The 16,049-nt window shown below is 44.4% G+C and overlaps 4 protein-coding genes across 4 annotated transcripts in view; 3 read left to right on the top strand and 1 right to left on the bottom strand.

Annotated features, from left to right (window-relative positions):
* Positions 1-4: 4 nt before the first annotated feature.
* On the bottom strand, positions 5-3,497 carry LOC118285337 (GTPase IMAP family member 8). Its single transcript, XM_035608931.2, has 4 exons — positions 3,348-3,497; positions 2,525-3,068; positions 2,264-2,295; positions 5-1,815 (listed from the first exon to the last, which is right to left on the bottom strand). The coding sequence occupies exons 1-4, from the start codon at positions 3,370-3,372 to the stop codon at positions 1,178-1,180; spliced, it is 1,239 nt and encodes a 412-aa protein (XP_035464824.2). The 5' UTR covers positions 3,373-3,497; the 3' UTR covers positions 5-1,177.
* Positions 3,437-5,090, top strand: LOC118285343 (GTPase IMAP family member 7-like). The gene is made up of 2 exons (XM_035608941.2): positions 3,437-3,597; positions 3,701-5,090. Exons 1-2 carry the CDS (start codon positions 3,570-3,572, stop codon positions 4,480-4,482), a joined length of 810 nt encoding a protein of 269 aa, XP_035464834.1. The 5' UTR covers positions 3,437-3,569; the 3' UTR covers positions 4,483-5,090.
* A 3,322-nt stretch (positions 5,091-8,412) lies between these two features.
* LOC124849745 lies at positions 8,413-12,439 on the top strand. The gene is made up of 3 exons (XM_047329640.1): positions 8,413-8,595; positions 8,694-8,841; positions 9,778-12,439. Exons 2-3 carry the CDS (start codon positions 8,705-8,707, stop codon positions 12,371-12,373), a joined length of 2,733 nt encoding a protein of 910 aa, XP_047185596.1. The 5' UTR covers positions 8,413-8,595; positions 8,694-8,704; the 3' UTR covers positions 12,374-12,439.
* Positions 12,440-13,997: 1,558 nt separating this feature from the next.
* LOC118285433 (golgin subfamily A member 6-like protein 22) overlaps positions 13,998-16,049 on the top strand; it is a 5,977-nt gene continuing 3,925 nt past the window's right edge. The window contains exons 1-3 of the mRNA XM_035609099.2: positions 13,998-14,282; positions 15,542-15,683; positions 15,851-16,049. The exon at positions 15,851-16,049 is cut by the window's right edge and continues 252 nt beyond it. Coding sequence (XP_035464992.2) covers positions 15,550-15,683; positions 15,851-16,049 — 333 coding nt within the window. The 5' untranslated portion in view covers positions 13,998-14,282; positions 15,542-15,549. The remainder of the gene's footprint in view (positions 14,283-15,541; positions 15,684-15,850) is intronic.

The following is a 16,049-nucleotide window of genomic DNA, read 5'->3' as shown; positions in this document are numbered from 1 at the left end:
TTAATATGTTTCATGGATTTTTATTGTGTCACAAATACAGAGCATGGACATGAACTCCAAACATGAGGGGAAATTCACACTTGTCAAACAACCAAAAGTATTTTATGTTCATGTAGGACACCACACAGTGGGAGACTGAATGAGGAAATCATGTTTCAGAGAGACGTGGAACCAGGTTCTGGAGGAAATATGAGGAAACTCATTTTAATCATAACACCGACAATGAACTATGTGGAGCATCCTGCTGAACAGCTCGTTTGTTCTGCTCAATTTAAAAACATTTCTGAGGCAGTTGTTAGAGGAAACACACACACAAACACACACAGAGGATTCAGTTTCACTTAAAAAAACAGAAACCTGACGACCAGAAAGAGTGAAGAAGCGTCATCTCTTTTCTTGTCTTGTTCTTCAGCTTCATCATTTGTCTGCAAACGAAACACTCACAAAAAAATGTAAGATATATATATATACGGTTGTATATAGAAGAGATTTCAAGCGGCTTGGCTTTGGTTGTGTTGTTGAGGCAACTCAACACGGATGAAGACTTAACCAGTTAGTTGTGGAAATGAACGGCTGGTGAACCGACACCTGAAGACCAGCGCACAGCTGCTGAGCTCTCCTGCTCCTGTGGGACCTCGCCAGACTGTCGTCACGGCGGATGGAGACTGGACGACTCCTCCTGCCGGCACGACCTATCTGAACGTTTGACAAAAATTGTCGGCAACAGAGCAACATCTCTGGTACAGCTGAACCGACTAGGATCTCTTTTTTTTGTAACTGTCCGCCACGAGTCTGACACTACTGTAGTGTCTTTTTTGTCAATATATGGAATGTGAGTAGCACATGTGATTTACGTTTTCTTCCTCTGGGATGTTATGTTAGGGGCTTCCTGTTAACCCCTGACCTTTCCTTTAACCCCTCTTTTGTTCGATTTATACATAAGATAATCCTTTTGGCCGGACACTCTCCAAGTTCTGCAGTGCTTGAATTGATGCCGGTCTTTTTGTAATAAACCTTTATATACGATCAAGACGGTGTCGGCGGACTTCTCTTCAATACATCTTCACATCATCGCTACTTAGTATACAACACTACCAAGCCAAGTTGCCACAGTAAACTGTTAAAGGGGTTTGTAGTTGGCACATTGGGAGCGTACTGGTGAGCACTTTGAGTCAATCTAACACAACAAGCACTCAGAAGATTCTTTTTTCGCCAACTTTGGGAAACGTTTTTCATAATTTGGAATAGACCTGATGAGATCTACGACCTGCTTGGTGCCCTTGGAGTTGTTGTTCAGGACTTTACAGCGAAAACTGCACTTGTCAACAATGTCCCTGAGGGCAGGATTTGAGTTAACATGGTCAACCAGACTTTCCCTCAGGTCATCTGCGTGGGTCAGCACCACGATTGTCTCCTCCCTGAGCTTCCAGCCTAACATGTCCTCCAGCTTTTCTAATATTCCTCTCTCACCATCTGTGACCCGGCCCAGCTGTAACACGAGTAACACCACGCATTCCCCACGCTGGCAGTACTTCCTACACTCGGCTACCTGCGCCTCTGGGTTTCTGAGTTCGTCGTGAAAGAAGTCTGGAGTATCGACCACTCTCACGGGCATCCCGAACCCCTGGCTCATGAATCTGGCATCACACACCTTGGTGACTGGGATGGAGCTCGGCCTGGATACAAAAGGTCTCGGGCGCGACTTGGAGCTTCCAAGAGACAGGATGGAGTTCCCAGACGCACTCTTTCCAGTCCCAGTTTGTCCCAGTAGAACGATGTTGAAGATGTTGTCCGGCGTTACGTAGAGTCTGGTCCCTGGAAGACGAGGTTTGATTAGCAAAGGACACATGTATTGATGAATTTATTTCTTATTTAAATCTCAAGCATGCTTGATCACTGTGATGCCTCTGCAGAGGTATGCTGCGAGGCGGACGGACTGGTTCGGGCAACGCCTGTGAAGATGCAACACACATTACAACATTTATCGAGGTACTTTCCTTCATTCCTTCTCTAAACACCTCGCATGTTTTCTCACAGGCCACTGTTGCTCTGTGTTGCATTTAAAATAGACAGAGTCCTGAAGCCACCGTATTGGACAGTCCAACTAATCCGTGACAGCCAAAGTCCAACGAAGCAACACTTGGACCAAATGTAGCCAAATAAACATCGACTGGCTTTCTTTCCTGGTGGTGTCTGAGGACATCAAGACTTCACCCTGCAACGCCATTAAATGAAGTAGAAAGTAGTTAAGCCAGAGCCTTACCTGCTGTCGCATCTTCAGACGGGGGGTTGTATCTGAAACAGTTATCATAATTACTGTATATTATTACATCAGTAGATGATGGTTACTCAGAGAGAGGTCCCATCCTGGGATAGTTTGCGTTAATCCAGGTTTCTCATAGCAGGCTTCTGATTTTAAAAGAGCCTCAACATTTCACCTGGAAACACAAGCTGGCTCTGTAGTAGGGCGGGACCCCCCTCCTGTCTATACATACAGCTACTGGTGCTGTCAGTAAGTTTCTACCTTCTTTTCTCCAGGGCCGCCCTCCTTCGTGTCACAGCCTCTTGAGTGTAGTTTTTGTAGTTAAACAAGAAGGAGTTGCGTATCGGACTCCACCTCCTGCATTCGTGGACCAGATTGTCATCGGCGGAGCCCAATTGGACGTGGAAAATTTCTCTCAGATGACTGAGCGATTGTGAACTTTGGACGTCCGGCAACATGACAACCAAGTGTGTGGTGATATTTTCTCCAAAGATATCCTGAAGTTTACTGATTTGAGCGACAACTTTTTCCTCCTGGGTGTTTCCTGGATCCATCACCAGCATGAAGAGATTGGGGCCGGGATAAGAAATTGCCATGAAGTCAATAATCTGCTGGTCTGGGTGTTTGCATTTTTCGTCGAAGAAATCGTGCGTTTTGATGACTATGAATGAGTTGTTCTCTCCCACGACGAGGTCGTTTGACGCCGAGTTAAAATAATCTTCAGCGGAGAGGATTTTATTTCCAATGGCGTCCTTTAACGGATTTGTCTTTCCAAGCAGAGCAATGGTTAACTTTTCAGGATACGCTGTTGAAAGAAAACACAGAGTTCATATATATATATATATATATATATATATATATACTGTAAGCAGTACCCATTTTAAAATCCTCCAGCGAGTGTATTATGTATTTTCTGACATTTCCCAATATGTTACAACAATGATCACAGATTGAGAATTTCTCACATTTTAATCTGGTGGGTTCAATATTCTGACCATTAAAACTCATTGTCTCTGACTCACAGCCACAAACTCTGAGGGTTTTTAAAGAGTCCTGAAACAAAGTTAGTAGAAATGAGACTTACGCGGTGGATCTCTGTTCTGCTGCATTTTCTCTGCTTGGTGGGGAGCAGCCAGCAGGCAGGTCTAACCACAGTCTCTGGATCAGCTTTGAATCTGTCAGACTTGAATCTCGCTAATAAAGGCTGATCCTCCCAGTGGGCGGACAAGTGAAAACTGCTTCACACAAAAACCAAACGTGAGCTCCGCCGCCGCTCATTCGTCCAAAAGATCAGGAAGAGAGAAAGATGGGTATCCGCTTCTCAATCCCTTCAGGTGAAGACGGAACTTCTTCAACATTAATCAGCTGCTCTCAGCAGATTGCAGACAACACATTCACCTTTGGGAACTAATGAAGTGTGTCTATTCCTGTTTGCAGGTGCTGCCTTAAGGATTGTGATGATTGGGAAAACCGGAGTAGGGAAAAGTGCCGTCGGTAACACCATCGTTGGTCGAAAGATTTTTGCGTCTTCGTCGAGTGCAAAGTCTGTGACAGAGACCTGCCAGACAGAACGGGCCAGAGGTCGCAGACAGATCCATGTGATCGACACACCAGGCATCCTGGACACGTCTAAAAGTGCAGACAGCATCAAGAAAGAGATTGCCAAATGCATCCAGGTGTCCACTCCGGGTCCTCACGCCTTCCTGCTGGTCATGCAAATCGGCAGGTTCACCAAGGAAGAGGAAAACTGCGTGGAAGCCCTGGAGCAACTCTTCGGACCCGAGGCGGCCAAGTACATGATTGTTCTGTTCACGCGCGGCGATGAGCTGCAGGGCAGAACCATACAGGAGTACGTGCAGAGCGGCCATCCGAAACTCAGGGAAGTGATCAACAGGTGCGGGAACAGGTACCACGTCTTCAACAACAAGAAGCGCATCGACAAGACTCAAGTGGTGGGGCTGTTCGAGAAGATCGACGACATGGTGGCAGCGAACGGGGGGAGATACTTCTGCGATGAAATGTTCGAGGAGGTGGAGCAGAAAATGAAGGAGCAGGGGATGTACAGCAACGCAGCAGAGCAGCCGGTTTACGACCAAACCTTCATGGCTGAGCTGCTGCAGAGGGTCATGCTGTTTCAGGCCATATTGGCTGCTGCCGGACGGGACTACCCCAACGACCTGGACGGCACCAACTCCTACCTCAACACCAAACCAATGTGACGACGTCTCGTACTCCTTCCCGTCTGACACAGAACAGCTGGTTCATCTGAGATAACCCTTCTCTTCAACCAGCCACAGTACGGCTGCAGAAGTGTTTGACGGACGTGTTTTTAAAGTGTAGAAAGTGCGAACGTACAATAGTTCATGTTTGCATGTAAGGCATTTGACGAAAAGCCCCCTTTTTTAGTTCAAGAGCAATTATCGAGGTATGAGAACACCGTTTGTGCAGCAAAGTGTTTTGGCTTGTTTCTTTGCCTGTGAAGGTGACGTCAGTAGGTTCTTGTTAGCTTCTGCGGACCGGCCACGCTTAGCTGTATGACGCAGGACTAAGAATATTCATTCATTCATTCAATCATATCCAGTTATTTCAAAAACTTGTATTCCTCATAACCAGAAATAAAGAATTTTCCGACCCGGTGACGACGTCGAAGCTGTTTATCTTCCTCTCCCGCATTGGGCTGAAACGCTGCTCTCTGCTTTAAACTCTGGTGCGACGGGTTCCTCCCACTTCATCTGAAACGTCTATCAAGGTCAGGCATGCGATCATTTTTTTCAAAGCACGCCTGAAAGAATGTCCTCCGTTCTCCTTGTGCTACTGGCTCTCGACCACCGTTTTGGCTGGCTTTTTCTTTTTTTGGGTGGGGTGGGGGGGGGGGGGGGGGGGGGGGGCTTGTAGGTCCTGCCTTCACATGAAACGGTGTAAAGTGAGATGTTGATGATGCTGTGCTGAGAATAAACGTCTGATTCTGAAACATTGTGTCTCTGCTCAAAACAAGAACCAACTGAATCCTTCCCGGGGAAAATAAGTACGATGTGGTTAAAGCAAAGTCATCTGCATTCAATTATAAATTATAACTTTACACAGTATTAAAAGCATGTATGCTGCAAGGTTCGCTCTACTAAACTCTCTGGTTAGTTCAGGAAAAATGGTGATATTGGTTAAATGTTACACTTTTTCCCCCAAATAGATTCATAAAAATCCATCATAGAGATTGAAAAATAGTTTCCTCATCATGTGGGTAAATGCTGTAATACTTATTTTCAAAATGCTGTAAAGTATTAGAATATATAACCACCACTTTGCCCGCTGGTCACGTCATGGTCGAGGAAATTTACTCTCAGGACTTTGACAAAGAGAGACGAAGAGAAGTTCCAATGTGAAGCCAAAGCCACTGAACTGGTTTGAGACTCTTGATGGAATTTAGCATCTCTGCCAAAAGTTCTTTTGCCTGCCGACTGACTGGTGGATGTATAAACAGGCGTTCACCTGTGTTTAACCACTGATACACTGGAGGTGCAGGTCGACACTGATCTGCCCAATATTCTTCTATTTTTCAGTTATAGTTATTAAAAAATGGTATCAATCCAAAAGAATTAATACAAAAATAATTTCGCCAGCTACAATAAAAGTTGCTCTAGTTTTTATTGCTATTTCTCTTTCAGATTTGTTCAAGGAAAAAAAAATACCATACGTGCTGGAAATACAGTGAGTGAGTCCAACTCAAAGGAACTGCTCAATTATCCCGACAAGAAGGAACAAACGTTGCGTCTCCAAAACTTGTCGAAGTTGTCTTACAAACTCGTCGGCCAGTAGCACAAGGAGAATCTTAGTTCTCGTGTTTCTTGGCCTGAGTTGCCTGGAGGGAAAAACCATCGTATTCTCGACATTGAAAAAAGTTTCTGATAAGTGTACGAAGAACCTGTCGGAGCAGAACTTACGAGAACGAAGGAGGAGGAAGAGGAAGGCGACGTTAAATAGTTTCAGTGTCGGGAAAGTCATGTATAGGAATTACTGGAATCACCATGCCAGCTCACATTGCGTTACCTCCGGAAGCCCAATAAAAACATATCAGACAAACATTCAGTTCACTTGTTGGCTCGCGACAACATTCATCTTTCAGGACATAGCTGACATTTTCTGGAAAAACTCGACCTACACTTTTACAAAATATCTCCGTCAACACGAGAACACAAAAACAACCACGAGCGCAAAGAAGCACGCCGGGCCAGTAGGTGGCGACGAAGTCTGCATCAGCGATACATCAAATACCAGAGAAGAACTTTCTGAGCACGAGTTCCATTGTACTGGGAACTCGGGGGGAAAGAAACGACCTTGCGATGGAACGACCACTCAAGTCGGGATTCCAAATCGGAAACTCGGGCGAGATCATGTAGACTGGGTTGGTCGAATTGACGTCACGGTAAAATATGGTGATGTAAAGTGTCGTCCTACATTATATTGTGGTAAAGTAGCTGGACACCTGTTGATCATACACAGTGTTGAGCTGGGTGGTCGGGACGTCGACGTGTCTCTTCCCTGGTGGTGCTGTGGTCCCTCATGTTGGTCCTCAGTACGCTTCTGATGTTCAGAGGCCAAAGACATGAGTTTCCTACGGTCGTCCATGTTTTTGAACTTCTATGTTCTCATCTGACATGTCCCACGGTGGTCCAGTGAACATGTCACAGGGGGAGAGGGGAACATACTGTTCAGAACTATTTTTGCCTCTGACACCGTCGCCATATGCTGCGAGTGCATCCTCCCCTCACACACAACCGTGCTGTAAATCGGAGTGTTATTCATTCCATTTCCTTTAGGGAACAAGCTGCTCATAAACAGTTTATTAAAGAGCTTGTGAAAACATGTAGATATGAGTCTAAGTTGGTGCTAAATCCTTATCTCAAACTGTACAATAACATTTTGTACAATTTAAATAAAAATCAACCTGAGGCCGGAGATTTTCGCGTAGACAACCAGATGCGTCAGGAGCGTAAATGTTCATGTACTCGCTGTGTACGACACACGTTACTGGAAAATTCCACTAGAGGGCACCACAGAACTCGGAGCATGTGGAACTTCTAGATTTGCGTTCGGTATTAAAAAAAAAACATAGCGACGGAGGAGGTTTGTCAAGTTAAGTAAAGTTTATATTCCGTGTTGCGTATTCGCCGGCTTGTAGTTTTTCTTCCTTCTCTTTGTTGGTGCGTTGCAGCGTATCTCGTCACGCTTCCGCCTCCTGCTGGGTGGAAGAGTCAAACCACCGGCAGGAGTGTCCCATGTTGACCCATGTTGACCATGTTGACCATGTTGACCCATGTTGACCCATTGACCCATGTTGACCCATGTTGACCTATGTTGACCATGTTGACCATGTTGACCATGTTGACCATGTTGACCATGTTGACCCATGTTGACCCATTGACCCATGTTGACCCATGTTGACCTATGTTGACCCATGTTGACCATGTTGACCCATTGACCCATGTTGACCCATTGACCCATGTTGCGGGACGGCTCACATTCCCAGCATGCTCTTCTGCACAGCTCACTGAGGGAGGTGTGAGCTTTACGGTGCGGATGGCGGATGCGTGTGCCATAAAACCTACACCTCAAATAGCCCGAGACAGCGCTGATCGATTTCAGACTCATGGAATTACAATCTGACCATAACAGGAAGCCAGATGGTCGGACACTGATGAGGACTGGGCTCCTTCAAACCTCCACGAGGTGACATTCCAGTATTGTTTCTTGAACAGTGTCGGAAGGTTTCAGAGAATTTTGAGTGATACATTTTTAAGGAGCGTGACCTTTTCATCTGGAGACAGAGTGAAAGGCAGATGACCTGAATTCTTGAGGTGGAAACAGACACGACTGCAGCGGGATGATGATGATGATGCTCTGGATGTGCAGCCGGGCTGCGTGTTGAACATTGTGTTCCCGGTTTCTGACCTGAATCCTCAGTGAAATCTTCACCTGAGATCCCCTGTTTTTATTCAACATGTCCACATGTACATGCAACTCTTATTTGAACAGAATATTTCATGAATTTAAGCGAAGACCGTCTGTTGGATTTTTACAACACTTTTTCAGGGACTTTTAACAAACTTTATCAAATATAATCTTTGTGAGTAAAGACAAATACTTTAAGAAAAGTTATAAGATATGTACATATCCACTAACATTAATGTTGCAGACATGTACAGAGTGTGTGAGTGTGTGTTGGAGGGTGTTATATTTTTGGTTAGGACAGCCCCCCCCCCCTCCTAAATAAATGACACAGTATATAGGAGCAGAGCTGTCGGCACCGTCCCCACTCACAGGATCATCAACATAAGGTTCATCAGCTCACAAATTACTGGCAAATTACTGTAGATATGACTATAATTGTTGAGGGTTTTTTAATAGTAATATTCTCTGGTCTACGTTTGTGCAGGTGTTTTGAAGATGTCGAGTGAGAAGAACCCGGAGGTGGTGGCGTGCGACGCCTCCATCATGAAGGACGTGTGGGAGATCAGACTGCGAGAGCAGGAACAGAAGAAGCAGATGGAGGAGGAACGAATTCAGAAGAGCGCTCTGCCCTCGTAAGGACCGAAACCATTTGTCTGTCTGAAGTCTATTAAAGATAATTTATCCTTTATTTTAGCTTTATTGGAGAAGTAGAAGCAGGAGAACGAGGGTTTTCCACATCAGACGCCCAAGTGTGGGCACATAAACTGCATGAAACAGAGCATTTACATACACATTTTAACTTTTACATTTAGTTTTTTAACTTTTACATTTAAATTTTAACTTTTACATGTAAGTTTTTACATTTGACGTTACAAATTTTACTTTTAGAATTCACGTTCAAATATTTGACTTTTACATTTTATGTTCAAATTTTTACTTTTACAATTTATGTTAAAATTTAAGTTTTATATTTTACATTTAAATTTTACTTTCACATTTTTACTTCTATATTTTACATTTAAACCTTTACCTTTTAAATTAAAAATGTCCAGTCCCTGATCCCGACAAATGAGAGATGAATTCAGATACGACCAGTCAAGACTAAAATCCCTGAAACAATAATGTGAGCAATGATAATGTCTTATGAGTTTTGATAGCTCTGACTATACATCGCACATGCTGTAAAAAAAACCCAACTACATTACTGTCCTGTGCAGCTGCTACTTAACACGACATGGTGAAGTATGACCCACATGAGCTCCTGAAAGCTGAGACTGACCTCAACATATTTTTCTTTATTAGTGACATGGCCTTAAGATGGTGATGTAGGATCATTTTAGACTCACATTCCAAACATAACCTCATGCAAAATATTGATGTAGTATTTAACATGACATAGTAATCACTTCACTAAGAAGCTGTTACTTGTGCAAGTCACCAAGGAAGATTCACAATTTTTGTGGAAGTAAATCTGAAATAAGAATTCGCATATTGTCTTTTTGTATGGACTGAAGCCACTTTTCCTTTAATCATATTATTTTATATTTTCTCTGAATGTATTTCCACAGTATTAATCAAGACTGGGCGAATCGTGTAACTGCCAGAACGGGAAACTTCAGACGGGTGGAAAGGAAAACTAAACCTGTTGATACTCAGATAGATGACAACAATGTCTGGAAGAGCAAACAACCCATGGTTACTCCTGTTTTTCCTCGTGGTGCTGGCTCAGGATCTCTTGCTAGACTAGGAGTCCAGAGTCGAGGCTTCTCCACTCCAGCCCAAAACCACAAGAATAAAAAGGGGCAGGACAAGTATTTCAACAAGTTACAGGTACTCATGTTTATCACCCAGACTCAACCCTCTGCTATGGTGTGGGGGAAGTCGTGGAAGTACAACAAATCGTTGCCTTCACCAGCAGAGGGCATCACAACCAAATCAGATTGGGGTCAGTGCTGGATGTTTGCTACCCAGCAGCCTAACTCTGAAGCAGGCAAGCCTTGGCCAAACGGGCCCAACATTGTGGACCCCCACAGACTTCCTCTCTGGAAGAAACCTGACTACAGGTTGATGGAATCACAAGAGCTACAGGCAAGTCTTCCCGCTGAGAAGTGGCAGATGTCCTGGAGAAAGTCAAGCAAAAACAACACGAAGGATACCTCTTCCATGAATGGAGATAATGTGAGCAGATCTGGATACTTCACCTTATTGCTGGAGACTCAGCACCCCAACAAAGCCTTGTGCTTGCCAGAATGGAATGATTCATGGAGATCAGCCAAGTCTGTTACTAACAAGCAAGAAAAGCTTGTCAACCATGTTGAGTGCAACAAATCCCAGTTGAATCATTGGGCTAATTCATGGAGAACAGTTGTCATCAACAACCACAAGAATTCTGATCACAGTGATACCTATGATGATTGCATCCAGCAGAAGAAGTCACATCTGCCCAAAATCATGCTGGCATCCAATGATCATAAGTACATAGATCTGTACTTGCAGCTCTGCAATGAATTTAAGGCTCACTCTGAGTGGATCATGTCATGGCAGATGACCAAAAACAACTCAAAACCATGTGAAGAGATGGAGAAGGTCCTAAAAGACTTCCAACCATTGATGGAGGCTCAGAAGATGGAGGAGAAGCCAAAGGAGTATTATTCAACATCAGAAATCGCAGACCCACACTATGAGCAACTGAAGCAAAGCATAATATACCAGTCAAGGAGAGAATTCACCCAGTTAAAGCTGCACTCTCTGAAATCTGTGGAAAATTTCTCGTTTCCCTCCAATTGGACCGACTCCTGGCAAACACTGAAACATAGAATGAGGATGGAGAGAAGAAGGATGAGGCCTGACCCTTCGAGGCCTTTCAGAGAGTCAGAGACTGGAGCAGAGATGAAGTCCGCAGAATGGAAAGACTCGTGGAAATTCACAAGTCAGCCTCTACGTCAGGAGCCTGAACTGTGGCAGCGGGCTTGGCCCACCACACCCCAAATCCGAGTCGATCGGGCAAGGAATCAGAACCACTTTGCACCTGTGGAACTCCCTAAGAATGGGCCAACTGCAGAACGGAGTTGGGGAGAGTCATGGAGGTTCTCAAGGCGCCATCACCGATCACAACCTCTGCGCGGTAATCCACAAACAAGCCAAGGAAGGTCAAATGTGGTTGGCCAACATCCCAACAATTCCCGGGCTCAGAGGAGGTCTGCTGGGTCAGCTTCTGACTGGCAGGAATCCTGGATGGTCTCAGAAAGTCAGTTTCACCATGATAAACCCTCCCTACTCCAGTGGAGGGAAGCTTGGAAGTGTTCCGCCTTCCACACCGAAAACTGGACAGAGCAGGTGACCAGAGACAACTCTGTCTTTGAGGAAATGGAGATCCAACCAATGAAGAAGAAGATTTCCTTGCAGAGAGCCGAAGCTAAGATGAGCTGGACTATTGACAACCAGATGTTCAGGGAAAGATACCCTGAAAAACAATGGAGCACATCATGGAGAGCCGGGTCACTTCTGAACCATCAACCAAGTCATTATGGATCTTCAGGAATACCTGGGAAAAACATAGGAAACACTACTCAGCATGGATCTATGTGGGGAAAGTCATTCAGACTCGCCAACCCCATGCCCCAGGTGGAAAAACCTTGGTTAGAGTCCCCTCCTAACCTTTGTCACTATACAGTAATGTGGTCAAGAGGAAAGACCATAAAAAATAAAATCTACACGAACCTAAACAGCAACCCTGCAAACTTAAGGCTTTGGCAAGGCTCCTATCAGTTACTGCAGGGGGCCAATGTAGTGATCCAACACAAAAGTAAGTCAAAGGCGCTTGCTGACCCGAGGGTTATCCTATCAAACAAGATCAAAACAAGAAGCAATTTGTACTCCAAAATTGAAAAAGAGAAACAATCAAAGAGGCAGTGTGCAGGATGCCACCTGCTGGGTAAAACCCAACCACGTCCCACGAGACGCCCTGCTTCAGTGAAGACACTCAAGATGAAGGATGAGTCCAAAGAGAAGTTCTTTGAAGACTGGGCTGAGTCTTGGAGGTCCTTGGATGAGCCTGGTGGGCCGAAAAAGCGGATGCCCATGACGTCACTCTCAGGTTGGGCCGAATCATGGAAGTTTCTCCTTCCAACCTACCAGCCAGTGAATGGCCCCAAGGCGATGTAGAAGGCATGATCTGACAGAGCATTTCCTTTAGACTTGTTTAAATAATAAAGTAATTATTTACCTCCACTTTTGATTGATGCTTTTTGAGAATTTTGGTTTTGACAAATTATTAAAAGTTAATATCAAAATTTTGTCTCAGAATTTATCATAGTTGAAGCGAGTTACCTCACTGGCTTTGGCATTGGAACGCAACATTATTATCCTGCAGTAGCTGAGGCTCATGGGTATTGCAGTCTTAAGAGCCACCTTCCAAAATTGTCAGAAAATTAAGATTTCTGAATATTGCAGAATCAGACAATGTTTCCAACATGCACCTAGTTATGATTGATGGCAGCAATCCACTCAATAGTTTATAGATATTCACGATATCCTTGATAACATGTTTTCTTACATGAGCACTGTACCCTCAGTGCAGATCCCTGCAGTTTGACTCAAAGTGCTTGGTGTAAAAATAGACACGAAGCCTGGTTGAGACTCGCCAGGTCGGCAGCTACAGTCGACCTGCTGCAGTTTTCTGACCTCAGCAGCAGGGAGAGGTGGGGATCCTGTTTCAGGTGAAGGGGTCTTCTGCTGCTCGGTGATCTCACAGGAAAATGACCTGTGAACAGCAGCAACAGTAGAAACTCTCCACATGTATCCAGAAAGTTCAACAAGTCCTTTCAAACTTTGTTTTCACCTGTAGTTTGTCACAATCCTCCAGACAAAGAAAATAAACTACCGCTTGGTTCAGGGAACACAAATGACCCAAGAGGTGTAAACAGGAAGTCCAGGGAATCCATTCTTTGAACGTTTTTTGTAATGTCACCGTATACCATCACGTGTCCACATCAGTGGGAATCCAAACACTGTTTATCTGGCTGAGTCATGCTGCACGTCACTGACCCTCGTAGCTTTATTTACCATCTCTGAGGCCAGTGAAGAAATAGTTGTTTACAAGAATTATTAGTCCAGACTTGATCTGTCGCAGATGACGATGAACAGCTATAAGAAGGATTGAGGGTGGGACCTGACCTGATGATGTCATGAGGGACTGTTGGGCAAGGAGGTTAAGTTTTTTAGCAATTATTATGTATTATGTTTGTTGGTTGGTTGGTTTGTCAGCAGGATTATGAAAAAACACCTAAACGTATTTCCACAAAACTTGCTAGAAGAGTGTGACCTGGGCCCGGAAAGAACCCATTATATTTTGCCGTGGATCTGACCACACATCGTTTAGAAGTATGATGCTGCCTGTGTGACTGTGTCACTGAACACTGCAGGAACCCTGGACGCCCAGACGTGCTTTACATTCTTCTCTCTGATTGGCTGAGTTCTCTCGAGGTGGGGCGGCAGCTTGTTACAGTAATGTATGTCAGTGCAGAGTGTCATCCTGCAGAATGGGTCTGGTTCGCTCACGGCACAGTTCCTGATTGGCTCAGACATGTTTACAGTCGTCCCGTTTGTTTTTGTCGCAGCACCTGTTGAATAAAGATTAATTTCACCGCAGTGTTTTCATTCGTTTGGTGTCACTTCTCTACATTTCCATGCAACCGGCTGCTCTTCCTCGTGCTCCGCATGGCCTCACCCCCGCCCCCGACACTAAATTTAGAGCCTTAGCTCTGGATCTGTTAACGTGTAATGTAAAAATAGCGAGGAGGGAAACCTGCTCAGCACGGAGCAGATTCACAGAACAGACTGAGGGCAAGCTGTTAAAAGTGATGTACAGAAACAGACACAAGCAGAGAGCGAGACAGGTATAGACTTAGAGACAGGTATACCTACTTGACTACTGAAACAATAAAGAGACAGACAGGCCCAGAGATACAGACAGACAGACAGTCAACATATAGTGTACTTCACCTTGACGTATACTGTTATAGGATACAGCACGGGATGTAAGCAGACACACTGAGAAAGACAAAGACATCAGGTAAGTCAGGACCGCTTCACTGATCGCTCTGAATCGAAAGTATTGTATTTTTTTTGTTGTTGCAGTTTTGGTTTGAATTTAATATTATAAAATTGGATTTGGATTTTCTTGACCTGGCCTAGAAGTCTTTATGCTAATCTATGTATACCCTCATCACTCTGCCTCGACCACCACGTTGTGCAAAGTGAGGGTCATGTGACTGAGGTAGGCGACCCCAAGACTTCTGTCAGGTTTAGGCGACAAAAGCACTTTGGTTGAATGTAAATAAACCAAAGCTACCGTGAACTTTTCTCTGTAATGAACCAGACCACGATCGTTTCCTAAACTTAATCTAATAACCATGACAAAGCTTAATAATGCTGCAGTCGCCACGGGAACCATTTAAGATGCTAAGATGTTGAGGTCACTGTTATTTGATACGCAGCTGTTTTCGTAGGGGATTTCTCTCATACCACGATGTGTTGGAGGTGATGGCGGAGGCCTGAGCTTATCTTCTAATTTTAAATTAAGATAAATCAACACACACCCTTGTTGAGTCCATCGTCTAGACAGACAGGGATTAAACTCCTCTGGATGTTTGACTCTATGACTTGAAAACTCCATGACCAACACTCAATGTTTAAACATGTTAATTTTAGAGTCAAAGTTATGTTATCATCTCATAATAATACCAATAAAGTCTACGGATACTGGTGCATTCAAAGGGCTGAAAAAACAACTTCATCTGCTAACGCTGTTGGAATAACTGACATCACTATTGACCACAATGCTCCTTGTTGTTGTTGTTGTTGTTGGTGTGAGTTCATTGTGGAAGTAATGAGAGAGCACAAAACCTTTTTAGATCACTACTCAGTCTTCAATTCAACATTTGAGAGCTCGCCGGATTTGTAAGAGCAGAAATAGATACGAGTGTGTCATCCTGCTCATCTGCACGCTCATGTCTGAGTCTGATCTCTCAGAGTTCTGGAAGCTTCTGGGAATCTGAGATAACAACAGGCCATTTGCTATTCGGTCATTTTGAACGTAGGAGGAGGCTCCCAAATCCACATTATTCTCCTGCCAACGTCCATGTTTGTTCTCCTGGTTTTGAAGTTCTACGCTGACGATCAAGTATTGTAACTCACCAGCAGGTGAACATGTTACATGCGGCCCGTAGACTAGAGGAAGTTTCACTGGAGACATGCTTTGCGTTTTGTTGCTATTTCCGTTATTGTCGTTTTTATTTATTTTTTGCTTATTTGCGTGTGTTTGTCTCTTAGGCAACAGGATGTTGTCCAAAAAAGAGCAGCAGAGGACATTTGGCAACGGGCGGCTGAGGGACCAATGGGAGAAGAGAGCTGAGAGCGAGGCGGACCAGTGCAAACAAGAGGCTCAATGGAAAGAGAAGAGTTCCCTCAAAGTGTGAGAGTTTACAGAGTGGAAAAACGCTTAGCATCATACAAATTTATCTCATGATAGAGTACGAACCTAGGCAAAAATCATTGCCCGGTAATGTTGAGATGAAACGTGGAAATATTGTTCAAATGTCTGTGATATTTGTGAATGTTTGTTTGGTTTTGTATCGACAGACTTTTCTCAAAGTGGAATTTTCACTGGTCGTCTGTTTCCAATGGAGACAAGACGGGAGGTGACGTGTCTGACTTCAGGAAACTCACCAGCCGCACAGATGAAGCGGACAAAACAAAGCCGAAGATTAAGTTCAAAGTCGTCCCTCCTCCTCCCAAATCCAAACCTGAGCCTGCTCCGCCTCCGCCTCCGCCCAAGAGG

This window comes from Scophthalmus maximus, chromosome 20 (genome assembly GCF_022379125.1).
Source record: "Scophthalmus maximus strain ysfricsl-2021 chromosome 20, ASM2237912v1, whole genome shotgun sequence".
Taxonomy (NCBI): domain Eukaryota; kingdom Metazoa; phylum Chordata; class Actinopteri; order Pleuronectiformes; family Scophthalmidae; genus Scophthalmus; species Scophthalmus maximus.
Note: the sequence above shows the minus strand (reverse complement) of the source record. Positions and strands in the feature narration are given on the sequence as shown.

Excerpts from the sequence above, each read along its gene's own strand:
- LOC124849745 (XM_047329640.1), top strand. The coding sequence starts at position 8,705 with ATGTCGAGTGAGAAGAACCCGGAGGTGGTGGCGTGCGACGCCTCCATC. Across the intron at positions 8,842-9,777 it reads CAGAAGAGCGCTCTGCCCTC|TATTAATCAAGACTGGGCGA; the intron begins GTAAGGACCGAA and ends GTATTTCCACAG.
- LOC118285337 (XM_035608931.2), bottom strand. The coding sequence starts at position 3,372 with ATGCAGCAGAACAGAGATCCACCGC. Across the intron at positions 3,069-3,347 it reads GCAGAACAGAGATCCACCGC|CGTATCCTGAAAAGTTAACC; the intron begins GTAAGTCTCATT and ends TTCTTTCAACAG. Across the intron at positions 1,816-2,263 it reads GTCTGAAGATGCGACAGCAG|GGACCAGACTCTACGTAACG; the intron begins GTAAGGCTCTGG and ends CTCGTCTTCCAG.
- LOC118285343 (XM_035608941.2), top strand. The coding sequence starts at position 3,570 with ATGGGTATCCGCTTCTCAATCCCTTCAG. Across the intron at positions 3,598-3,700 it reads CCGCTTCTCAATCCCTTCAG|GTGCTGCCTTAAGGATTGTG; the intron begins GTGAAGACGGAA and ends TCCTGTTTGCAG.